This window comes from Streptopelia decaocto, assembly GCF_964273445.1.
Source record: "Streptopelia decaocto genome assembly, chromosome: 17".
NCBI lineage: Eukaryota > Metazoa > Chordata > Aves > Columbiformes > Columbidae > Streptopelia > Streptopelia decaocto.
Genome location: NC_138672.1, coordinates 9376603 through 9395902, shown reverse-complemented (window position 1 = coordinate 9395902; position 19300 = coordinate 9376603). Strand labels below are relative to the sequence as shown.

The 19300-nt window shown below is 46.8% G+C and overlaps 1 protein-coding gene across 2 annotated transcripts in view; it reads right to left on the bottom strand.

The window, feature by feature from the left end:
* Positions 1–2052: 2052 nt before the first annotated feature.
* Positions 2053–19300, bottom strand: part of OLFM1 (olfactomedin 1) — a 30528-nt gene continuing 13280 nt past the window's right edge. For both annotated transcript variants that reach the window (XM_082068000.1, XM_082067999.1), the window contains exons 3-6: positions 14575–14730; positions 12026–12245; positions 6245–6351; positions 2053–3782 (exon numbers count right to left, since the gene is read on the bottom strand). In XM_082068000.1, the coding sequence (XP_081924126.1) occupies positions 3108–3782; positions 6245–6351; positions 12026–12245; positions 14575–14730 (1158 nt within the window). In that variant the 3' untranslated portion in view covers positions 2053–3107. The remainder of the gene's footprint in view (positions 3783–6244; positions 6352–12025; positions 12246–14574; positions 14731–19300) is intronic.

Sequence of the window (19300 nt, the reverse complement as noted above, 5' to 3'; positions counted from 1 at the left end):
TACACCCCTTAAAGAGCTTTTCTCATCTCATTAACTTTGGGTACAAGTTGCAGGAAAGCTTCTCTGTCTTTGTTATGTTCAAGGACATTTTGTGCTGTTGAGCCTTGTATTAAATGAATTGCACTATGAAAATTAGAATCTAAATGTAGCTGTGCCCTAAAGCAAACAGCATTATTTTGCTTTTCTGTAATTCAATTTATTTTTGCAGATCAATGTTTTGAAGCCAACGTGTTCTTTTGTCCTCAGATCTTACCTAATGACAAAGCTGAGGTTGGGTGATTTGGTGCATGGCGTGGCAGGTTTGGGTGGTGTCCTGCCATGAGCTCTGATCTGCCTGAAGCATCTCCCCAAAACCGGGCAGATCGGCTGGGACAGTCTCTGTGAACACCCACAGAAGTCTCAGAGAGGAACCCGCTCAGGGCTTGCAGGAAACAGAGTATGAGAAGCTCAGCTTTTGGGACAATAATCTCACCCCTGCACTCGTGGAGCAGGTTCGGGTGGCAGCAAAAGCTCCGTCCATGTTGTAGCATCGGCATCCATCCCATCGATTGCAGCGGTCGCTGGATCCAGCTCTAAATCTTGGAAAAACAGTGTGCTCCCCTTAAATGAGCTTGCACTGAAGAAATACATTAATTAAATAGAAATGACTGCAGGTGCCTTACAGCTTTTTGGCTTAGCAGATTTCTCTTGTGCATTGAAGATCAATACTGCTGCCAATTACACCATGGGTATCTAGCCTCTTTTTTTTCAAATTTCTTGTGGGGGAAAACCACTGCTAAATATCGAAGATCTCCACAAACCTGGCAGTCCAGAGCCCTGGAATTATGGCGTGTAGCAGAGAAACGAGTCCTCAGAGAGCTGTCCCCGTTCTGGATCCAGCCGCCGTTCCAGCAAGAGGAGCCGTGCTGACACAGGGCAATATCTCAAACCCGTGGAACAGGCTCAAACATCTACATGTGGAGGATCGTTCATTGCCAGTGGTTTAATCCAGCTCTGGGAAACCACATTACACCATTTTTTTCCCTTTCCCCTGTACTCCTGCTGAAAAGCCCAACAGGGACCTTCTGCTGAGGCCAAGAGGTTGAAATCCACGTGTGCAATTTGCAGCCGTCACCAATTGCTTATATTAAATTTCCTGACCTCAGTGATCTGCGCTCCTTCCAAGGGCTCTAATGCATCCGTCTGCTGAGCTTGGAGCCTGAACCTCATCAGCGAACACAGCTGTTCACAGACCACTTGGCTGAAAAATCCACTCGTCTGGTGGTGCTAAACACCATCACCTGCTTCTCTGGCTGGAAAGGAGGCAACAAGGGTCTAATGACACCAGAGCCAGCCCTTTGCAGCTTGCAGAGGTACCGAGCATCACCCCGCATCTCCCACCAGAGAGATGGGACCCCACATCTCACAGCAGCCAGTGGCAGCAGAACGAAGCTACTGGTGTTGGGTTCCTGGTAGAATGAGCCCTGCCATGGGGACAACGGGGAAGCGCAGGATTTATTAACGGTGGTTGAGAGGAGCATGCTAACGCCCAGAGTCTTAAGCTTCAAAATACCAAGGGTTTCAGGGTTGTTCAGCTGGAAAAGTGCCTCGGATGCTTCAAGGTGTGTACAGCATCCTGCGATGCTGTGAGGTCCCTGCTATGGCAAAAAGAAGAGGGATGCTTGTGTTCAGGGCTCAGGCACCAACAGTAATAGTTACTAATGATAATAAGTGTCACAGTGCTAGCTGCAATAAATGGAAGGAGATTTTTACTAGCATAAGATTATAATAAACTCAGGATGATAAGAACTCTATGCATTTGAGAAGGAAAATTATGCCATTGCACCTGCTGGTCCAAGGCACCGTGTCTCCCACCCTAATGAAGGTGACAGACACCACTTCTGCCTGTTGCAGCATTGATACCAAATGTTGTCACAGCCTGACTCTGGGATGGAGAGGAATCTGAGCCAAAAGACTCCCCAGTAATTCCTGTTACCCCTGCCCTGTGTCTGGTCATTCATACAGAGAAGACAATAAACAAAGCAGGGAAGTCTCCTAATATTTTTATTGTTCCTTAGATAACTGTGGATAGTACAAAGTTTGCCTCTTAAAAAAAATTAATTACCTTCTCACTTCCATAAACTGGGCTTCCCATGGGAATCTGATGGCACAGGATTTCCACAGGAGCGATTTCCAACCACCATAATGCTATGTAGATAGTATAACAGTAAGAGAATATTCTTGTAATTATCAACATGAAATTGGTTATTTGTGTATAAGGGTGAACACTGATCTTTTTTTTCTTTTTAGAAACAAAACCATCATTTATTAATCCAAACTACAGCATTGCATTTACAACATTCATTGCATAAACTGGACATACAAAGTTTTGCCACCTCTGGTAAATAACAGACATACATTATACAATATATTTGCTGAATACATAAGTTCAAACAATATGGGTACAACAACTTGTTCATAATACATACTTAAACCATCGTGTTTAATAGTTACTAAGACACAGATCCATGAGCTACTTCGGGTCTCAGCACAGTTAATCTAAGTGACAAGAACACAGTTGAGAGACAGTAGCTGCAATGGAAGGCGAAGAAAACTAACCTGTGATAGGTCTTGTTCAGACAGCGAGAGCTCCTCACGGGTCAGCGTTTTCTGCTTAGAAATACAAATCACACAACCATCACAGCTGACCGCGATGCTGGGGAAATGTCCATGCAACCCACACACAGAAGAAAGCGAGTCTCCCAAGGATAAACTTTCAACAGTCATTGCCTTACTTCTTTAGTATGTACTACAGGTTTGCTATCGAACATAACAAAACAAAACCCCAAAACTTAAGTGGTTCTTCAAGTGCAGTTCCAGCTGCAAGTACATGGTTATTCGTGAGTCTATAACACAGGGCCAGACTTCTAGAAATGTAGAGGTAATGCTGATCTGTCAGGTGTATACTGAATAATCCTCCATGACATTGGTCTTAATTTTGGCAGCTGTTTATATATTTACTTATTTAAAGAGTGTTTCCTTGATATTAGTATTTTTTTTTTAATTAATTTCTCCCTTTTTTCCCTTTTTTTTGTTGCTTTCTAAATCAGTTTCTAGACAAGGATGGACTACAACTCGTCAGACCTGATGACGTGGAAGAGGGTGACATTGTAAAGTATTTGGTGCCCGTTGTTCCAGGCATAGAGGGCCCGATCCTTGGGGTTGTAGTCCAACATGGAAATGTGCGAGTACTTGTTTTGGAAGGGGATGTCGATGTACTCGTAGGTGGAGGCGTTGGTCTGGTAGGCATAGTGGACCTTGGTACCTCCCGAGTAGCCGTTGGTGACGTAGAGGGTGCCGCAGATGATGAAGGCCTCGCCGGCGCTGCGTTTCGGGTAGCTGGTGTTCCAGGTCTGGAGGCTCTGGAGGGTGTTGGGGTCCAACTTGCTGATGACAATGTTGCCAGCGTTCTGGTTGGTGGCGTAGACAGCCCACAGCCCGTTCTCGTCTACCATGAGGTCAATGTCCGAGTGGCCACCCCAGGCGTAGTGGTACATGTTGTTGTAGCCGGCATAATCCAGGCTGCGAGTCTTGAGAATGGTCTCTGTTTTCAAGTCAAACCTGATAATTATGTGGCTTTGGTATTTATTGAAATAGATGGAGCCGTTATAGACCACTTGACCGGTGCCTGACCACGGGTGAGGGAGACGGTGAGAGGTAAAATTGTCAGTATTCATGAAATCTGCCATGGATTTATATTCACGGACGAAGCGGTTGTTGTGGTAGCTGTCCATGTACCAGACCTGGGCGAGCAATGAAACACATGGGGTTAGAGAACAGCAGAGACCCAGCTGAGCCAGGCACAGCACCCTGGAAACTCAACTGGGAGCAAAATCCAGAGCAAGGAATCCAATCTGCTGGAAAACAATATATCCAGCACCTGCCACTGATGCCCAGAAATAAACCAAATTTTGGGAACCCCAGAATCAAATGAGAAATCAACTGAATAGCAAAGCTTTCCTGGGGGGAAACTTGGTATCTGTGCAGGAACATGGGAGCTTAAGCGATTCCCTGGGAGAGCTACATGATGGTGACTGCCCTTCCAGGGCACAATTAACATCTTTTCTCTGGCTAAATCCGGATTATTATCTTGATGCTGCTTTTACTTCCCATAAGCCGCATCGAGGTGGCACACAGTAACCGACACCAGAACTCCATTAATCTGGCATGCAGAAGTGACGGATGCAATCGCTCATTGTCAAGGAAATTCAGGCAAAATCCATATTGGTTTAAAAATCATACACTTCTGCATCAAAAACTGAAACCAAGGCCACTAAAATATAACAAAGACATCAAAATGTTGCTATCGGTAGATGGGGGAGAGATTTTAGATCATCATTTAAGCGCCAGTTCACTAGGGACACTGTCTAGACGCCATAAAAAAAAGCTTTTGTCATATGAAACCAATTCCGAGGCAAATGACAAAGCTGTGCAGTTAATATCAAGATGAAATATCCAGCCAGTGAGTGACATTCTGTATGAAGTTATTGCCTAAAAATAAGATAGCTGCTTTCCGTAGAAACTGTTTAGGAAGGACGAAAAGTAAATTAGGTAACAAGAGGAAAGCGTTTAAGGATGTCGAATTGGGTAATGTTGTAGTGCAAACTTCTTGTGCAAACCCCTTGCAAAATCTGTTGGTATAATCTCTGTGATCTGTCTGTCCCCAGGGTCCCTTAGAAGAGCAGGCTGCTCCCATAAGGTTTCCAGTTTTCCCCAGTTATGTACAATGATTTCATGACATGAATAGATGACCACACGAACCACCAAACACCTCCTGGGGCTCAGCAACATCAGATGGACACAAAACCCACCCATATCTCCTCATCCTCAGCTCCCTCCTCTGCAGGGCAGGCAAGGAAGTTCACTTAACTGTGTGTTTCTAATAAAATTCACTATATATTTATATATTATATACACATACACGCTTGTGAAGGTTGAGCTTTGGCACAGAGAAAACTGCGTGTCTACTCTCACAACAAAAACACACTGTAGAAAAAAAGGTATGGGTAAAAAATAAAATTAAAAATACCGGTTTGAGACAAAAATCTCTGAAGACATGGAAAGATCTTTAGAATTTGATCAACCAGCTTCAGCCGCAAAAGGTCTGACTCTCCTTTCACAGATGTATAAATCACGTTATTAATAGCGCTGAGGGCTGCACAGCCCAAAGGGGACAAGTCCCCTCTCTTGAGCAAAACAAGATGTGATGTGGGTAAAGTCTTCCCATCTCACCTCATAATTAGGATCATATTGGGGCTATACATGAAGTTTTGTTTCATAACTGTAAAATATGGAGGTTTTGTATTGAGGAACCAGTTGCTGGAGGGAAAGAGCCCAACATGTCAAGTCACTGCTGCTTCATTGCTGCACATCCACAGGAAAACAGAGCCAAGCCCAGGGGTGGTTTCTCCAGAGCATCCCTCATCCTCTCTTAGCTACTGAAAGGTGATCATGGGGCAAAGCTCTTAAAATAGATGCCCCAATACAGCCCTTGCTGCTGCCTTCATCCTTTGAATTGCCATGCAGCCAAGCTCTCTGGTTTTTGTTTTGTTTTGCTGCCTGCAAATCCTCAGGAAACACTCGAGATATTTTCCATTCCATCAGTCATGGGAAGCCCGGATTGATTTTCAGCCAGTTATTGGCTTCCTACCTCCTTGGGATCAAAATGGAATGGTCTGAATGGGAAAAACAAAAAGGCCAAAACAAAGCAAAACAAATCTCTCTCTGGCTGCAATCAGTTAATGCCTCACAACAGTGCAGGAGGAGGATAATGAGGATGGAGGACAAATGCAGTCAGGTGATGTTATTGGAGACATCATCAGCAGCAGAGGACCATGGGTCCCTCTGGTTGGCCCCAGCTCCCCCTTGGCTGCCAAACCCAGCTGAGAAACCCCATTTTTGATTTTTCAGGAGCACAGACCTTGTGGTGACGCTTCTGAGACCACACACGCTCATCACTGCAGTGAGTGTCACCTGCCCTGGGAAGGGACCACTGCACGGGGCTGCTCACCACCCTCCTCATCCTCCCTCCCTGCGGGATGCTCAGCCCCCTCCTGCAGCAGATCCCCCCCGAGATGAATTAGGACCTTCCACAGGTTTCACAAGGCACAACCTGGGCTTCGGTGCTTGGATGTATTGAGTTTCCAATGACCTCAGCCACATCCGTGGAGGTGGGAACACAGGGATGAAGCTGTTACGCTCTTACCTTGTTCTCTCCCTCGGGAGCAAGAGGGTCCGTCATCCACGATCCGAACCTGGACCCCGAGGTTTTAATTGTGATCGGGTCACTTATTCCCGTCAGCTTGCCACAAGCTGAAAAAGAGTGCAAGGCTGGTGAGCACCACGTCAGAGCACCTTTGGTGATGGGTCTTTGCCAGCCCTGAAGCCCCGATGATGGGCACTGGCACTGGCCACCACCCACTGCTCTCCCCTGCTGATGGGCAGCTCAGTTTTTATTTAATTAGAGGTAACTAAGCAAGGTAATTAAGAGAACAACTGTCGGATGTTTTTGTTTGTTTCCTGCCTCTAAATAACAATTATCCTTATCACACTGCCCCCAAGAAAACAAGCTTTCCTAAACCAGCCCTGCTGCTAATGTCACGGAATAGAAAATGAGAAGCGTTAGCCAGGGTCGAGCAGCCAGGTGGGGAAATTAGCTGAATAGCTCTGCTCATTTCTGCTGTAACAGAGTGGGTGCAGCCAAGATAAAAAGACAGACGTATCTATTCCAGCCCTGCTGGAAACATGCATTTGTTATAGGTTATGCAAAGGAGAAAAAGAAAACAAGGTGGGAAATTATATACAACATAAATCTCTTCCCTGCAAAGACCATTTACGGGCTTCTACCAGCTACCTTCTCTGTTCCCTATCTGTTGGTGCACTTAGGAGACACTGAGGAATTCACCAGCCTCCTCCTGTCTTCTCCACCAGCTCCGTTTGAGGAACCCAAATGCAGAGGATGGAGGGCAGGAGGTGGGGGGGCTCCAGGGGTCCCTCGGGAGCTGCCTCCAGAATCCTGCCCAGCCTCAGCATCACCACAACAGGGATGAGCACCCGTGCAGCGCCACGAGCCAGGTTTTGCAGCATATTTAGGTGCTTCACACTGCTGATTTCACGCCATTGACTTCAGTGGGCATGTCAGCACATTTAAAAGCCCAGCTGAGTGCCTGGCTGTGTTTTTAAGCCCTAAACATGAGACGAAACAGTGGCAACTCTCCTCCCAACTCACTGCGCTGGCAGCTTGTTTCCCTTCCCTTCTGACACTGACCCCAGCGTCCCTCTGGGGATGCCCATGACTAGATACCTGCAACGCTACAGCCTCAGCATCAAAGGTACAACCACATGCCAAGTTCCTATTTCCAACAATATCCCCAAGTTTCAGCAAAGCTGCCATTCTGGTCTCCTGTGGCACCAGCATTTTAGCACATGTGCACCAAGGAACGACAGGAGAAGAGACGAAGATGCCGCAGGAGGGACGGGGGGGCTGGTGTTGGATGGTCTGTGGTTACTCGTTTAAAACCTGGACACATTCAGCGGACCTGCAGCAGCATCTCCTGAGCAAGGCATTGGTATTGACAAAGGGATGCAATGGGTTAAAATAATAAATGCTTAATGTCTTGCAAATTCTCCTTGCCGAGGACTGGCCTTCCTCTAATCACAGATCTGCCTTCCATTATCGCAGCCCTACATTGCTGTCACTTTATCTCTTTCCATCCATTTCCCTGGAGAGAACAGTTGTATAAAAGCTGATTGATTTAAAAAAAAAAAAAAAAGTAAAAAAAAAAGCAGCAGCTGATAAAAGTAAACTAATGTTTGCAAGTAGTGAGGCTACACCCCATACACGTTTAGCTGGAGGCACATTAACAATAGCTCTTTAGTAACGCAAGAGAGTTGCTCTTACACAGGGCAAGGTGTTTTCTTTCCTGGTGTAAATCTATCATAGGTAGTCATGCCAGGGGGAGGTTTCAAATGGATGCTGGAGCCAAATGCTTTAAGGTCTCTTGTTAGCCAGGTCCCTGCGAGTCTCAGGGGATGGACAACTTTTTGCAGCAAACGTGCTCTCCCGTTGGGATGGCAGGAGCATGGGATGCTCTGGGCATTTCAGGTCACTCAAGGATGAACGTGAGATAGGACAGTGCAACCTCGTGCCCATCCATGAGTCCAGGACACCGGGGAAGCCTGTGAGCAGCAGCTTTTGGGGCATTCACACAAGACCTGTTTTCACTCCAGTTTCCCCAGCACTTTTCACACCCCTGGATCTATGGCCTGTGGGGGCTTGTGTGTCCCTGTTCCTGGAAAACTGCACAAATCGGCCTTTTCCCAAGTGACCTTCCAGGCAGACCCAGCCAGCTATCCTGACCTGCCCTCCTGCAGCCTGCAGAGCAGCAACAACCCCCCACCGCGCACACAGCCCCTTCTCCAGCCACACCAGGAACGTTCCAGCAGGAGAAGACACGCTTTCCTCCAGCTAAAACCAGCGCTACCATCCTCCCAGGATACTAACACCCCCGCTCCATATTTCTCCTAAAATCCAGCCCACAAGGGACGTTTACCAGCTTAGCAGCAATTTATCCACCACCGCGACCATCACGTTGACACCAGCACCGTCTCCTTCTGAACTCTGCGGTTCTGCTTGTGCTGATGCTGCTGCAGCCGAGCACCTTCTCTGCTGGGGCTCCCCACAAAGGTGAGGTCTGATCCCCCCTATCCCATCCCCAGCCCCCTGCAGCAGCGATGGGGCTGCAGTAGTTGGGTTGTGTCCTACCCTCAATTCTGCTAACCCAGCTGGGAGCATCCCCCACATCCCCAAATTATCTGGGACAGGCTGTCAGGGCTCTATCCCCATCTCTGTGCTAGGATTGTGGGCTGAGATTTTTTGCCAAGAGTCTGGGCAAGCTCGTGCTATCAGGCAAACATGAGCCTGTAGAGCACAGCTGAGTTAAATTCCCCCTTGAATCAAGGAGCAACAACCTCTCCACTCCTCCAAGGCTCCTCTTAGGAACGTTAATGGAAACGTTAAAATCCCTGTATAAATAGTGATCTTTAAGAGTGTAAACAGAATAACAGATTGAATGTGCCATTATTGATTTTTTTTTTTCCCTCCACACACATGCCAGGGTCAGGAAGTGTTTTCACTATTGATCCATCAATAATGCTTAGGGAACCTAAAATGCAAAACAGGACCTTGTCTAAGGAAAATGCTGCTGCAGCGTCGAGCATCAGTGCTGCCCGGAGGTTGGGGAGAGGTGAACAGGACAGGAACACATCCCTTCCCTTGTCCTGTGCTCATTGCAGCAGCTCCCCGATCCCGTTCTGGGCACTCTGAGCTGGACCCTGAGCTCTAGCAAGTAAACAAGCACCAGATAAGCAGCATTGCTGGCTCATGCAGGAGCAAATCTAAGCTAAAACGTGCTACTTGAAACACCAGTGAATCCCTCCGAGCAGATAATGTGCAGCAAACAGCAATCCTCAGCAAACGGGGCCTCATCATGTGGCAGTAAAGTGTCTGTAAGGCTGTTATCCGAATTTAACTCAATTAACTACCATTTTCACTGGTTTACACTCCGGAGCAATAAACAACATTGGAAATTCAATCCGTGCTGTTTGCTGCTAAGCCACTGAATAAATCACCCTCCTGGGCAAACCCTTATGAGACTCTGCATCCATCTCCATGAGCACCCAGGGGTGCTGCAATGCTGCGAGGCAGCAAAGCTCCCCTGACACCACAGTCAAAGGGAGAGCCAGAGGAGAAAAAGTGGCACAGCCAAAAAGCACAAATAAAGCCTCAAAAAGATTAAAAAAAACCCCATTTTATTTCTATAAAAAGCTGCCTGCAAGAGCTCACCATCATAGCTGCCTCCAGCTGCCTTACCTGCGCTACTGCCTGGGGTGGATGTCCCAGCTGGAGGACCTGAGCATGATGGGGATGTAACAAGCCCAGAGCAGAAGGGGATAATGGTCCAAGAACAAAATCTGGGGTTTTTTGGGCCCTGAATGGTTTGGGAGCTCCTTCTTAAAGTCTGCCCAGGGTCTGCAGGAGGATCATCACAGCTTCCAGGGCTCTGGTGGAGCCAGCCTGGGCTGGGCAGCTCCACCAAGGCCAGATGCAGAGGGGCTGTGGGGTCCAGGATGGTTTTGTTTAAAAAAACTATCCCTGGGGAATTACTTCTCCAGCCCCAACTGAAATCCCTGGTCCTGCTGCTGTTCCCTGTACCCATCACCTGCGGCTCCTCCTCATTTTCAAGAGATGTTCTGACAGCCGGCAGCTGCTGGGAGGTTTTCTACATGACCTTGGTCAACAAGACACTCCTGGGCCTGTTCCCCACCCTGATTACCTTACCCACTGTCATTCCTGAGACGTTGGTATGGTCCCCACACAACAAAGCTCCAGGTTTTACATACTGCTAACACAGAACGCACCACGTCATTATAACCTTGATCATTTCTGTCCCCAATAAGCTTTCAGGGTGGAATTCAAGAGGGTGAGGACAAGGTCAGGACTTCCCTGAGGACAAGGGCAGGACTTCCCTGTCACCCCCAACTCTGCTGCCTTCCCTGTGGCCATCAGAGCACGAGGGACCACAGGCACGGTGCAGAAAGTGATGGCACAGCTCACCTCAGCCCATTCTGCTCCCGAACCAAACCTGGGCACATCAGCGCTCGTTAATAAATGAGAAATCAGGCTCTGCCCTCCCACTCGGCCAGGGGGGTTGTACCTGCTGCCCAGGCAGCTCCCCAGGGGTATCTCGGTACATGACTCGCTGCACATTTGTAGTTCAAATACCTCTGAGCATCCAGGCTTACGTGGAAATTCGCTTTCCTCTCCAAGGTTTCAAGCTTATAAGGGATGTAACAAGGTAACAGAGGACAGGATGGAAATGCAGAGGGGAAATCTAGGGAAGACGGCTGCTTACAGAAGTGTGCAGGCATCTAGAAACAAGCAAAAGCAATCCCAGCAGCAGAGAGAGAGCGTTACCTTGCCAAGGATATAAAGCGCTCAGATGAGACCTGATCTTCCACGAAGTTACCTGAGAGTGTAATTTCATATGTGCCTCCAAAATAGACTGCAGAGCAGTTAGTGTGTTTAGATTATCTAAATTGCTTAACAAGAAAGTCAATAATTTAAGTAGAAATTAAATCAAGCCAGAGCTAGGCCAAGGAATGGTGGGGAGATCTGCAGCTGCGGGGGGCAGTGCCCTCCTTCCCCTTCTCCATCCCCGCTTTGGGGTCAGATGCTGGGTTTAGCTACAATCGTGTCTCCCCACCATAGACCCACAGGCTTCAGTCAATTAATACTCTCTGAATGAGATTACAGACGAATCTCTTGCATTTTCACATTGCTGGTTACTTGGCCTGATGGAAGGGGCTCCCTCGGGGATCAGGAGAGATGGGGAGGAATTTATATCCTGCACATGGCATCATCCGGACCAAACCGCAAACCCACACCGGCTACACCATGCTCTTCTCAACGGGGATTTGCAAGATGCAAAAGAAAAGGAAAACAGGGAAACCGAGTCACAGCTTGCACGCCCACCCCCGCTACCTAAAGCGGTGCACAGAGACCTTTGCTGAGGCGCCAGGTCCAGTTAGCAAATAAGATCGGACATTGATGCATAAGCAAAATGGGTGCATGTGTTTGCTTTGCATAAGTGTTATTTGCAAATCGGCCACGAATTCACCGCGTTTCACCCTCCACTTATGCAAACGCTGCAAAATGTCACATGCCTAGTGCCAAGGGCCTGATCCTGAAGCATTTACGCCATGAGCAACATTGGTCATGCCAGTAATCCTCAGCAGGACTACTCCCAAGATTCATGTTACTTATCGCATAAATATTTACAGGATCGAACCTGGCTGGACGAGCTCATCCCTTCCAGCCAGGCCAGGCCCAAGGAGATGTCCAGTCTAGCATCTCTGCCTCCAGGCGGGATGCAGGGTTTAACATCGATGGTGTTTAGCCAGTGCCACCATGTTGTTCTGAGCCTACCTAATTTTTGCATGCATGCACGAAGCCTTTCTTCAAGATTTGACACTCTGTTCTGAAGCTCTTCGTAGTCATAGGCGCCAATCTCTTCCTGGAGTTCGTTTAGAACTGACGTCAGATTCTGGACCTCCTCTTTAAACTGCAATACCAATTTTGCATCGGCTTTGTACTCTTCCAACACTGGTATCAAAGGCCTAAGTTCCTCCATTTTCGCTTTTATTGCCTGCAAGGTTAAAATAAGCTCGGTTCAGTGCTATGCGTGCAAAAATCTGCAACACTCTGCCTTGACCTGGTTGCTTCCTATGTGAGTGCAATGTTCATATCCCACAATTATTATAATTAAAATTATTTTTAGTTATTACTTTGGTCCAAATGATGTATTGGAAAGAACATATTAAACAGGCTGCAGAACACCAAAATATTTGGGAAAGGCCTTTATTTGTCATTTTTAGAATGCAACATCTTAGGGTTACATGCTTCAGATCACATACACAGAGTTCTTTTTTTTTTTCTTTCCAAAAAAATAAAATAAAATAATATATATATGCATTGACAAGGGTTTCAAACTATTCATGAAATGCATCTACAATTGCATGCAAAGGAAGATCTCGGCTGTGTGGTTCAAGGTTCCTTAGTGAGATATGGTGCTAATTTGGAAAATAATCAAAAAAATAAATGCATGGTGCAAAATGCTCTGTGGCCCTCTTTTCATGGTTACATGGGAGTGAACTGCTTCTTCAGTCACTGCAGCATTGAAAAAACTTGCTTTTAAGTTAGCCCTGTAAGCAAGAAAATGAAATACTGTTGAGGATCTAGCTCACTAACCTGCCTTATATAGATAGCCATTCATAGACAAATACTCTTACGGAACTAAAGAGAAAAAAAGAAGACACAAGAGCTCCAAACCACTCACATTTTAATGCTGGCATTAGCAGAAACAAAATGCTGTGGCTGTTATTTAAAATGGTGCTTTGGCAGCAAATTAGACAAAAATTCCTTACTGGTTTTAGGCATGCTATAAAGAACATAAGAATCAAAGTAATTATCAAATTTATTTTGCAGAAACGAAGTCTTTTTTTTTTTTCCTCTTTTTTAAATTAAATGAAGGCCTCATTTAAAGGCATGGTATGCAGCATTTTGTTAAAGATGCTTTGCTCCAGCAGCTAATGAGTAGACATAAATATGCATGCACCTACCCGTTAATGAAGCATGTTAGCATACACAGGATACCTGGTGCTGCTTAAATCATTGCACAGTGGCCAAGTTCACCGCACTCAGGGCTGCGACATTTGTTTGCTGAAGCAGCTCGGGGGCGAACGGGAGCAGAAATTGGTTCCTCAGCCTCACTTCTTTCCTTCCCATCCCCTCCTATTTAAGTCAAGAGGCTTTCCCTCCTGCTGTTTGCATGTGGGGAATCGATTTATTTTCTTATTTACTTGCATTTCTTGGTGCAAGCTCCCTGGCAGGCAATGGGGAGGATTAAACTCATCAGGATGGAGGGTGGGGGAAAAGAAAGAAATAAAGAAGAAATAAAAAGAAACTCATGTTTAAATCAGAAAGATGGTCCTGACATCCAGACTGCAGAGCTAAATTTAGGGTCCTGCAGTAAATGGAGATGGGGAGCGGAGGAGGTGGAGTTGGTGACAAGTTTTGAGAACCTTCTTCCCAGCTTTTCCTGATGTTATCTTGGTATTTCAGTATTTAACACATCAGTTAAAATAATTCTGCTTTAGAATACCAGCCAACCGGGCAGCTCCCTGAAGATGAGGATGGGAATCAGCTGGGTTGCTGATCAGAAATGTCCCCAAAGTTCACTAGAAATCTTCTAGTTTTTTTTTTAATATCTATTAACCCACAACACTACTAAAATGTAACATTCCAAATATTGCTGACAGCCTCTTTTTGGCAATTTTGTTTGCTCTCAATCAAGTTCTTAAAAGTTTGACCATTGCTTGCTTCATTTAAAAGGCTGATCTCTTCACTTCTCATTTGCATGACACCAGGACAAAACACATATAATCCATCACAAGGTGCTGGCTCTGGTGCCAGCACCATTCCTTCAAAATTGGACTTTTGCACATCCTTGAGATGTGCAGTTTGCCAGCCCGAGGACAGTTGCAATGGTTGTACTTTTGGGTTTATATTTTGGGAGGGGAGTTGATTTCTTTGCTCGATTGCCCCGCTGCTACAACCACCCCAAGGATGGGCTTTTCCCCAAGAAACAGGGAACCCCCCTCACCCTGATCTCAGCTGCCCCGAGGTCTCCCCGCAGACCCCATCTCACCCTACACCGCCCTGTGTGGGGCACCCAAGTGGTTCATGGGGATGGGAATGCAGAGATTTATGTTTTTAGCCTCTAGAACAATGTTCTGCGGCTGAGGATGCGATGGCACAACCAGGATCTGGCCGTGCTTTGGGGAGGAGGATGGGCGGCCACCAGCACCGTGTACGACCGGACCAAGAGCTACGTGAGCTGATGGGGACCAAGGTCATGTCCACCATGTCAAACCCCTGGTCACAGCTTCGTTAAGAGGACTGGAAAGCAGACATACCTTAAACTGCCTTGCCAGGTGCTGCTTGTGGCTTTCTTCCACTTGTTTAAATTTTGATTCCAGTCCCCTCATCTGGTTTTCCATCTTCTCGACGTACTGTAGGTCTCTCTGAGTCCGCCTGTCCAACACCTCTATCGACTGGGACATGTTTTGCACCTGTCAAATGAGAAGGGACTCATTGAGAAGGTGTTTCTCCGGCAGCCCTGCTTGCATCCTAATGCTGAACGTTAACCTTTTCCTACACAGTCAACAAAGCTAAAGGGCAATCAGCCTATGCATTATTTACTAGTTAATCAACAGCATCGCATGGTATTATGACCCCGCGTTCTAAAACAGAGCAAATTGGTTTCCTAAACATTTATTCTGCTGTGCTACAGAGAATAATTTAAAGACCGCACATGCAAATAAGGGCTGCAGTCAAGGTTAAAATGCATCACTCTCAATGGACTCCGAGAGGCTGGGATGGCATGAGAGGCTCTTAGTCGAGCAGAAGCACATCTGACGGTGAGAAACACTTCTGAGGTGCACATCATCATTCCTTCCTGCATGTAAGTGACACTTACTGATTGCTTAAGTGCAAACTTTACTCCCAGCTAGTAAAAACTTCATTATCCAAACAGCCCTAATGTTTATACAGCATCTGCCACAACAAATGCAGCTGCAGGTGAGGGCATCTGGAAGCTGGGAAGTACTGCGGGAGCTCCCGCTCCGGCTGGTCCCACCGGTACCTGCCCGCTTGGGCGGTTGTGCCGCGTCGGCATCTTTTGCAGCCGACCGACACCGCATCCCCGCGGCTCCCCGCACAGCGCCCATCTGGCCCTGCCGAAGGAATGATGCAAGAAGGTTGGCTGGGAAAAAAGGTGTGAGGAGAGAGGGAAACGATAGCTAGGCTGACCTGGTTTTGAAGGCTGGCTGCCATCTGATTTATTATTATATTCCCTTCTCTGGTTTTTCAGGCTAGAAAAAGGTAAATGAAGCTCTGACTTAAGCAAGCACCTAATCACCTGTTTAGCAATGGGTGTAATTTAAGGTCTTTGCATCAAGGATGGTTGTGTTTGCACCATGGTTTATATATTACAGGGCTCAGCCTGCAACTGGTGCACCTGCCACGGCCGCAATACCCACAGAAATAAAACCGTCAACATCGGGAGGGATGACGTTTGTGTTTAAAATGAATTAAGCATCTGAGTGTGCTGCTGCATCACGGCCCCAACTAAAGGCATCCTGGTTCAAGACTCTTCATCTGTGGGTGTCTGAGCAAAACCCAAACGTGAACCAGTACTGTCTCTGCAGATCCACCCCGAAATGCTTCCCAGAGCCCATCCTGCCACAACCACTCTTGTCTCCATCCTCGCCAAAGCCACGCGCAGACAAGCTGGGATGGGGGAAGAACGGTGCAAGCGCGATATTGCCTCCAGCAAATGACACTGGGCTGCTGTGACTTACCTGGAGTGACAGAGCGAGGGGACGGTGGGACACCCACACACAGCCGGGTCTCAGAGACCACTCGCTGCAACCAGCACAGGTCAAATGTCAACTTTGGTGTGTGCATCTCTGAAGGGATCAAAATGCCCATTGCTCATGCACAACGACAGGAAGGCTATTACAGGGAACTATTAAAAATGTATGGACAACCTATATTTCAAAGGCCAACAGTGAGGAAACATTTTGTACAACCAGTACAACTGCTCCAGGGGTCTGACGGTCTGCCTCAGCAAAGGTGAAGCTATTTTCAGTCTCCAACTCCCAACCCATCACTCAGAGATGGACCAGCACCCATCCTGACTGCCACCCAGGACCTGCTCAGGGCGATGTGAGGAGCAGGGAAGAGCAGAACAAGACCCTCTTGGTTTGAAGAGCAGAAGAGCAAACATCCCAGGGGTTCAGGAGCTCCCAGCAGACACGGTTGGGTGCTAATTCACCTGGGCTGAATGGGGAGGAGTTTGAAGACCTCTCTCTACCCTGAGGCAGGAGAATAGAAGTCTTAGACAAGCATGACTGGTCTGCAGATACTTTTATCCTAGTAATCCAGCCTACCTTCCTTTGAATCAAGCAGTATCTACACAGCAGAATTGCTCCAACTGATTGGAACAGGAATGACTTGTAGGGATTGTACAAAATTGGCCACATTTATTCCACTAATGCCTAATCCTAATTAAAGGTCAAGCTGCAAGTAATCAGAAAAGAGCATTTCTGTAGCGATACGCTGGTATGTGACCCTGCAGGGGCTGAGCGAGGCTACGAGGGGCTCCTTACGCTGCCTTTTGGGCGGTGGGGAGGGAGAGACAGACTTCGCTAGGAAATGAATCACAGCATCTCACTCCGGCTTCTGCTCTGAATCACCTCTGGAGGAGCCTCCCTCTCCCCTGCCTGCAGAGGAAAATAGCCTCCTCTAAACCGAGACGCCTAAAATTAGCTGCTGTGCTATTTCAGGGATGTGTTTTACAAGTCCAGGCTCTTGCTATTTGTTGCCCATGCTGTTTTCAATCAGGCAAGATTCTGGCCAGACTTGTACAAAGTCAGTCTCCATCACTCCTGATCTCTGACAGTAACGCACGATTCATCAGCTGAAGATCTACTTGTTTTCCTTCATTAGCACGTTAAGCCCTTGATCCAGCAAAGTACTTTGGCACATGATTAATTTCAATGAGCCTGTTCATGCTTAAACTTAAGCGTGTACATAAGTGCTCTAATGAACCGAGACGGAAGGATACTGTCTCTCAAATTCCCTCAGCTTCATCCATTAACCGCTATCCTCAAATATCAGCTAAAATGCTTTTTGCCTCCATTGGTGGAACATGCACTCTTAACATGAAACCTCATTTTCCATCAAGCTAAATGGGAGAGAGATACCTGCAGTTGTCTTGGGGAAGAGTTAATTTTAGCATTTGAAATAGAAAATTGATACAAATGAAACTTCCAGTACTGTTCTTGTCATCTTGTTTCAGAATTAAACCAGAGTAATGGAGAGTCAGTATTGGTTTGACAAGATCTGGATGGTCAAAGCCATGGTTAGAACCCTGCTCAGGCTTCCCGGTGGGTCAGCTCAAAAGAGCTGTTCTAAGCCCATTTTGGGTGTTGGAATTGGGATGAATCTTTAGCTTTGGGTATCCAGACAAACTGGTGGAGCAATACAATGAGGCATCTTGAGGCAGATTTTCATGGTCTAGAGGAAGAATTAGGAGAGAGATGGACTCAGCTGATGGACCAAGACATGAAAAGTTCATCTTATAAGGTCTGTAGAAGGCAAAGTGAAGCCTGAGAAGAAATGTCGGTGTCCTCCCCATATACACCTCAAAGTGAATATCAAAGGAACAAAAAGAACTGTTTAATCTGGAAATCAGTGCTGGCAAAGAACAAGGATTGGCAGGAAACCAAAACTGGTTAAACTATCAGAGGAGGAAGCCCTCCAGATAACAGGTCCAAAAAAAAAAAAACAACAACAACAACAACAACAAAAAACAACAAAACCCAACTGTTTGAAGATAAAACATAATCTGTTTATGACCAGGATTTAGCTGATGTCTTGGCTTGAATGAGGTCCAAGCCCTGGCTTCAGCACCTGATACACACGAGGCTGGAAGGACTCGGTGCACTCCAGCCAAAGATGAGCTCAGGCACCTCGGTGCCACACCAGGGCTGCACCGGCTGTGCGGTGGCCCTGGCTCCCCGTCCCCCCCACCACCTGCTCTTGACACTGACGGGGTACCCAGGATTCTCTCGCAAGCAGCATGAGCTGCACTTTCTGTGCCTGTGCCCATGTGTTGAGTGTCAACGGGGTCTTGGCAGCTTTGAGCCTCCAAGTACATTCAGCTGCTGAAGCCTCCATGCAGAGATTTTCCACTGAGGATGCTGTAATTGGTTTGTGTACCCACACACACATAGAAATGCAGGTTCTCTCTCGCCCGTAAAAGCAACACCTTATTATTTCCATAGATGAAATGCAGGTCTCCTCCTTTGAAAAACCTAAACACAATTATCTCTTTGACACATTATGCTGCTTTGTCTGCTGGGAGAGAGAAATCAGGAGATGCAAGTTTTCCCATCTCAAAGCTAGAGTTAAAATGCCAGATGAGGAAAGGAGTTTCCGGGTTTGAAATCCTTCCTGGGAAGCTGGAAGCTCTTCTCTGCTATTGCGTTTTCCTATAGGGATTATAATTTCAGCCTTCGTCAAGATCAGATGTCTGGCACTAAGAGCCTATTCTTTATTTTGGGGTTTTCATATAGGTTAGCGTAGGAGTGAGATGCAGACGGATTATCAGGCAGGTACCATATCCCCAGAACACATGCCTTGAAATTCTGCTCCTCCCTCACTTTATTCATTGGCAGCCAGAGAGCTGCAGAAGGCAAAAAAATCACTGAGCACTTTCAGCCTCCGCACGGGAAGCGATGTTACCCCAGGTCTCGTGTGCCCAGCTCGCCCGTCCATTAGCAGAGGGCATTGGGTCAGATCCTGCTCCTTTAATGCATACGAGTAGTTCTGGGAACACGACAGCGCTCGGACGCCTGTGTCAGCTGCTGATACAATTCCTGCTGCCTCTCAGACAAATGTGCTGTTGGACCCATTGCTGTTATTGCTTAGAGAAATAAAAGCTTGAGTGGGATTATTTATAGAAGCCTCTGACATACCGAAGGATTGTTTTAGGGCTAAACATTTCCTGCCTCGCTTTATTGTCCTTATCACATAGGAAAATGAGTTAAGTGTAGGTTTAATATTGTTATGAGT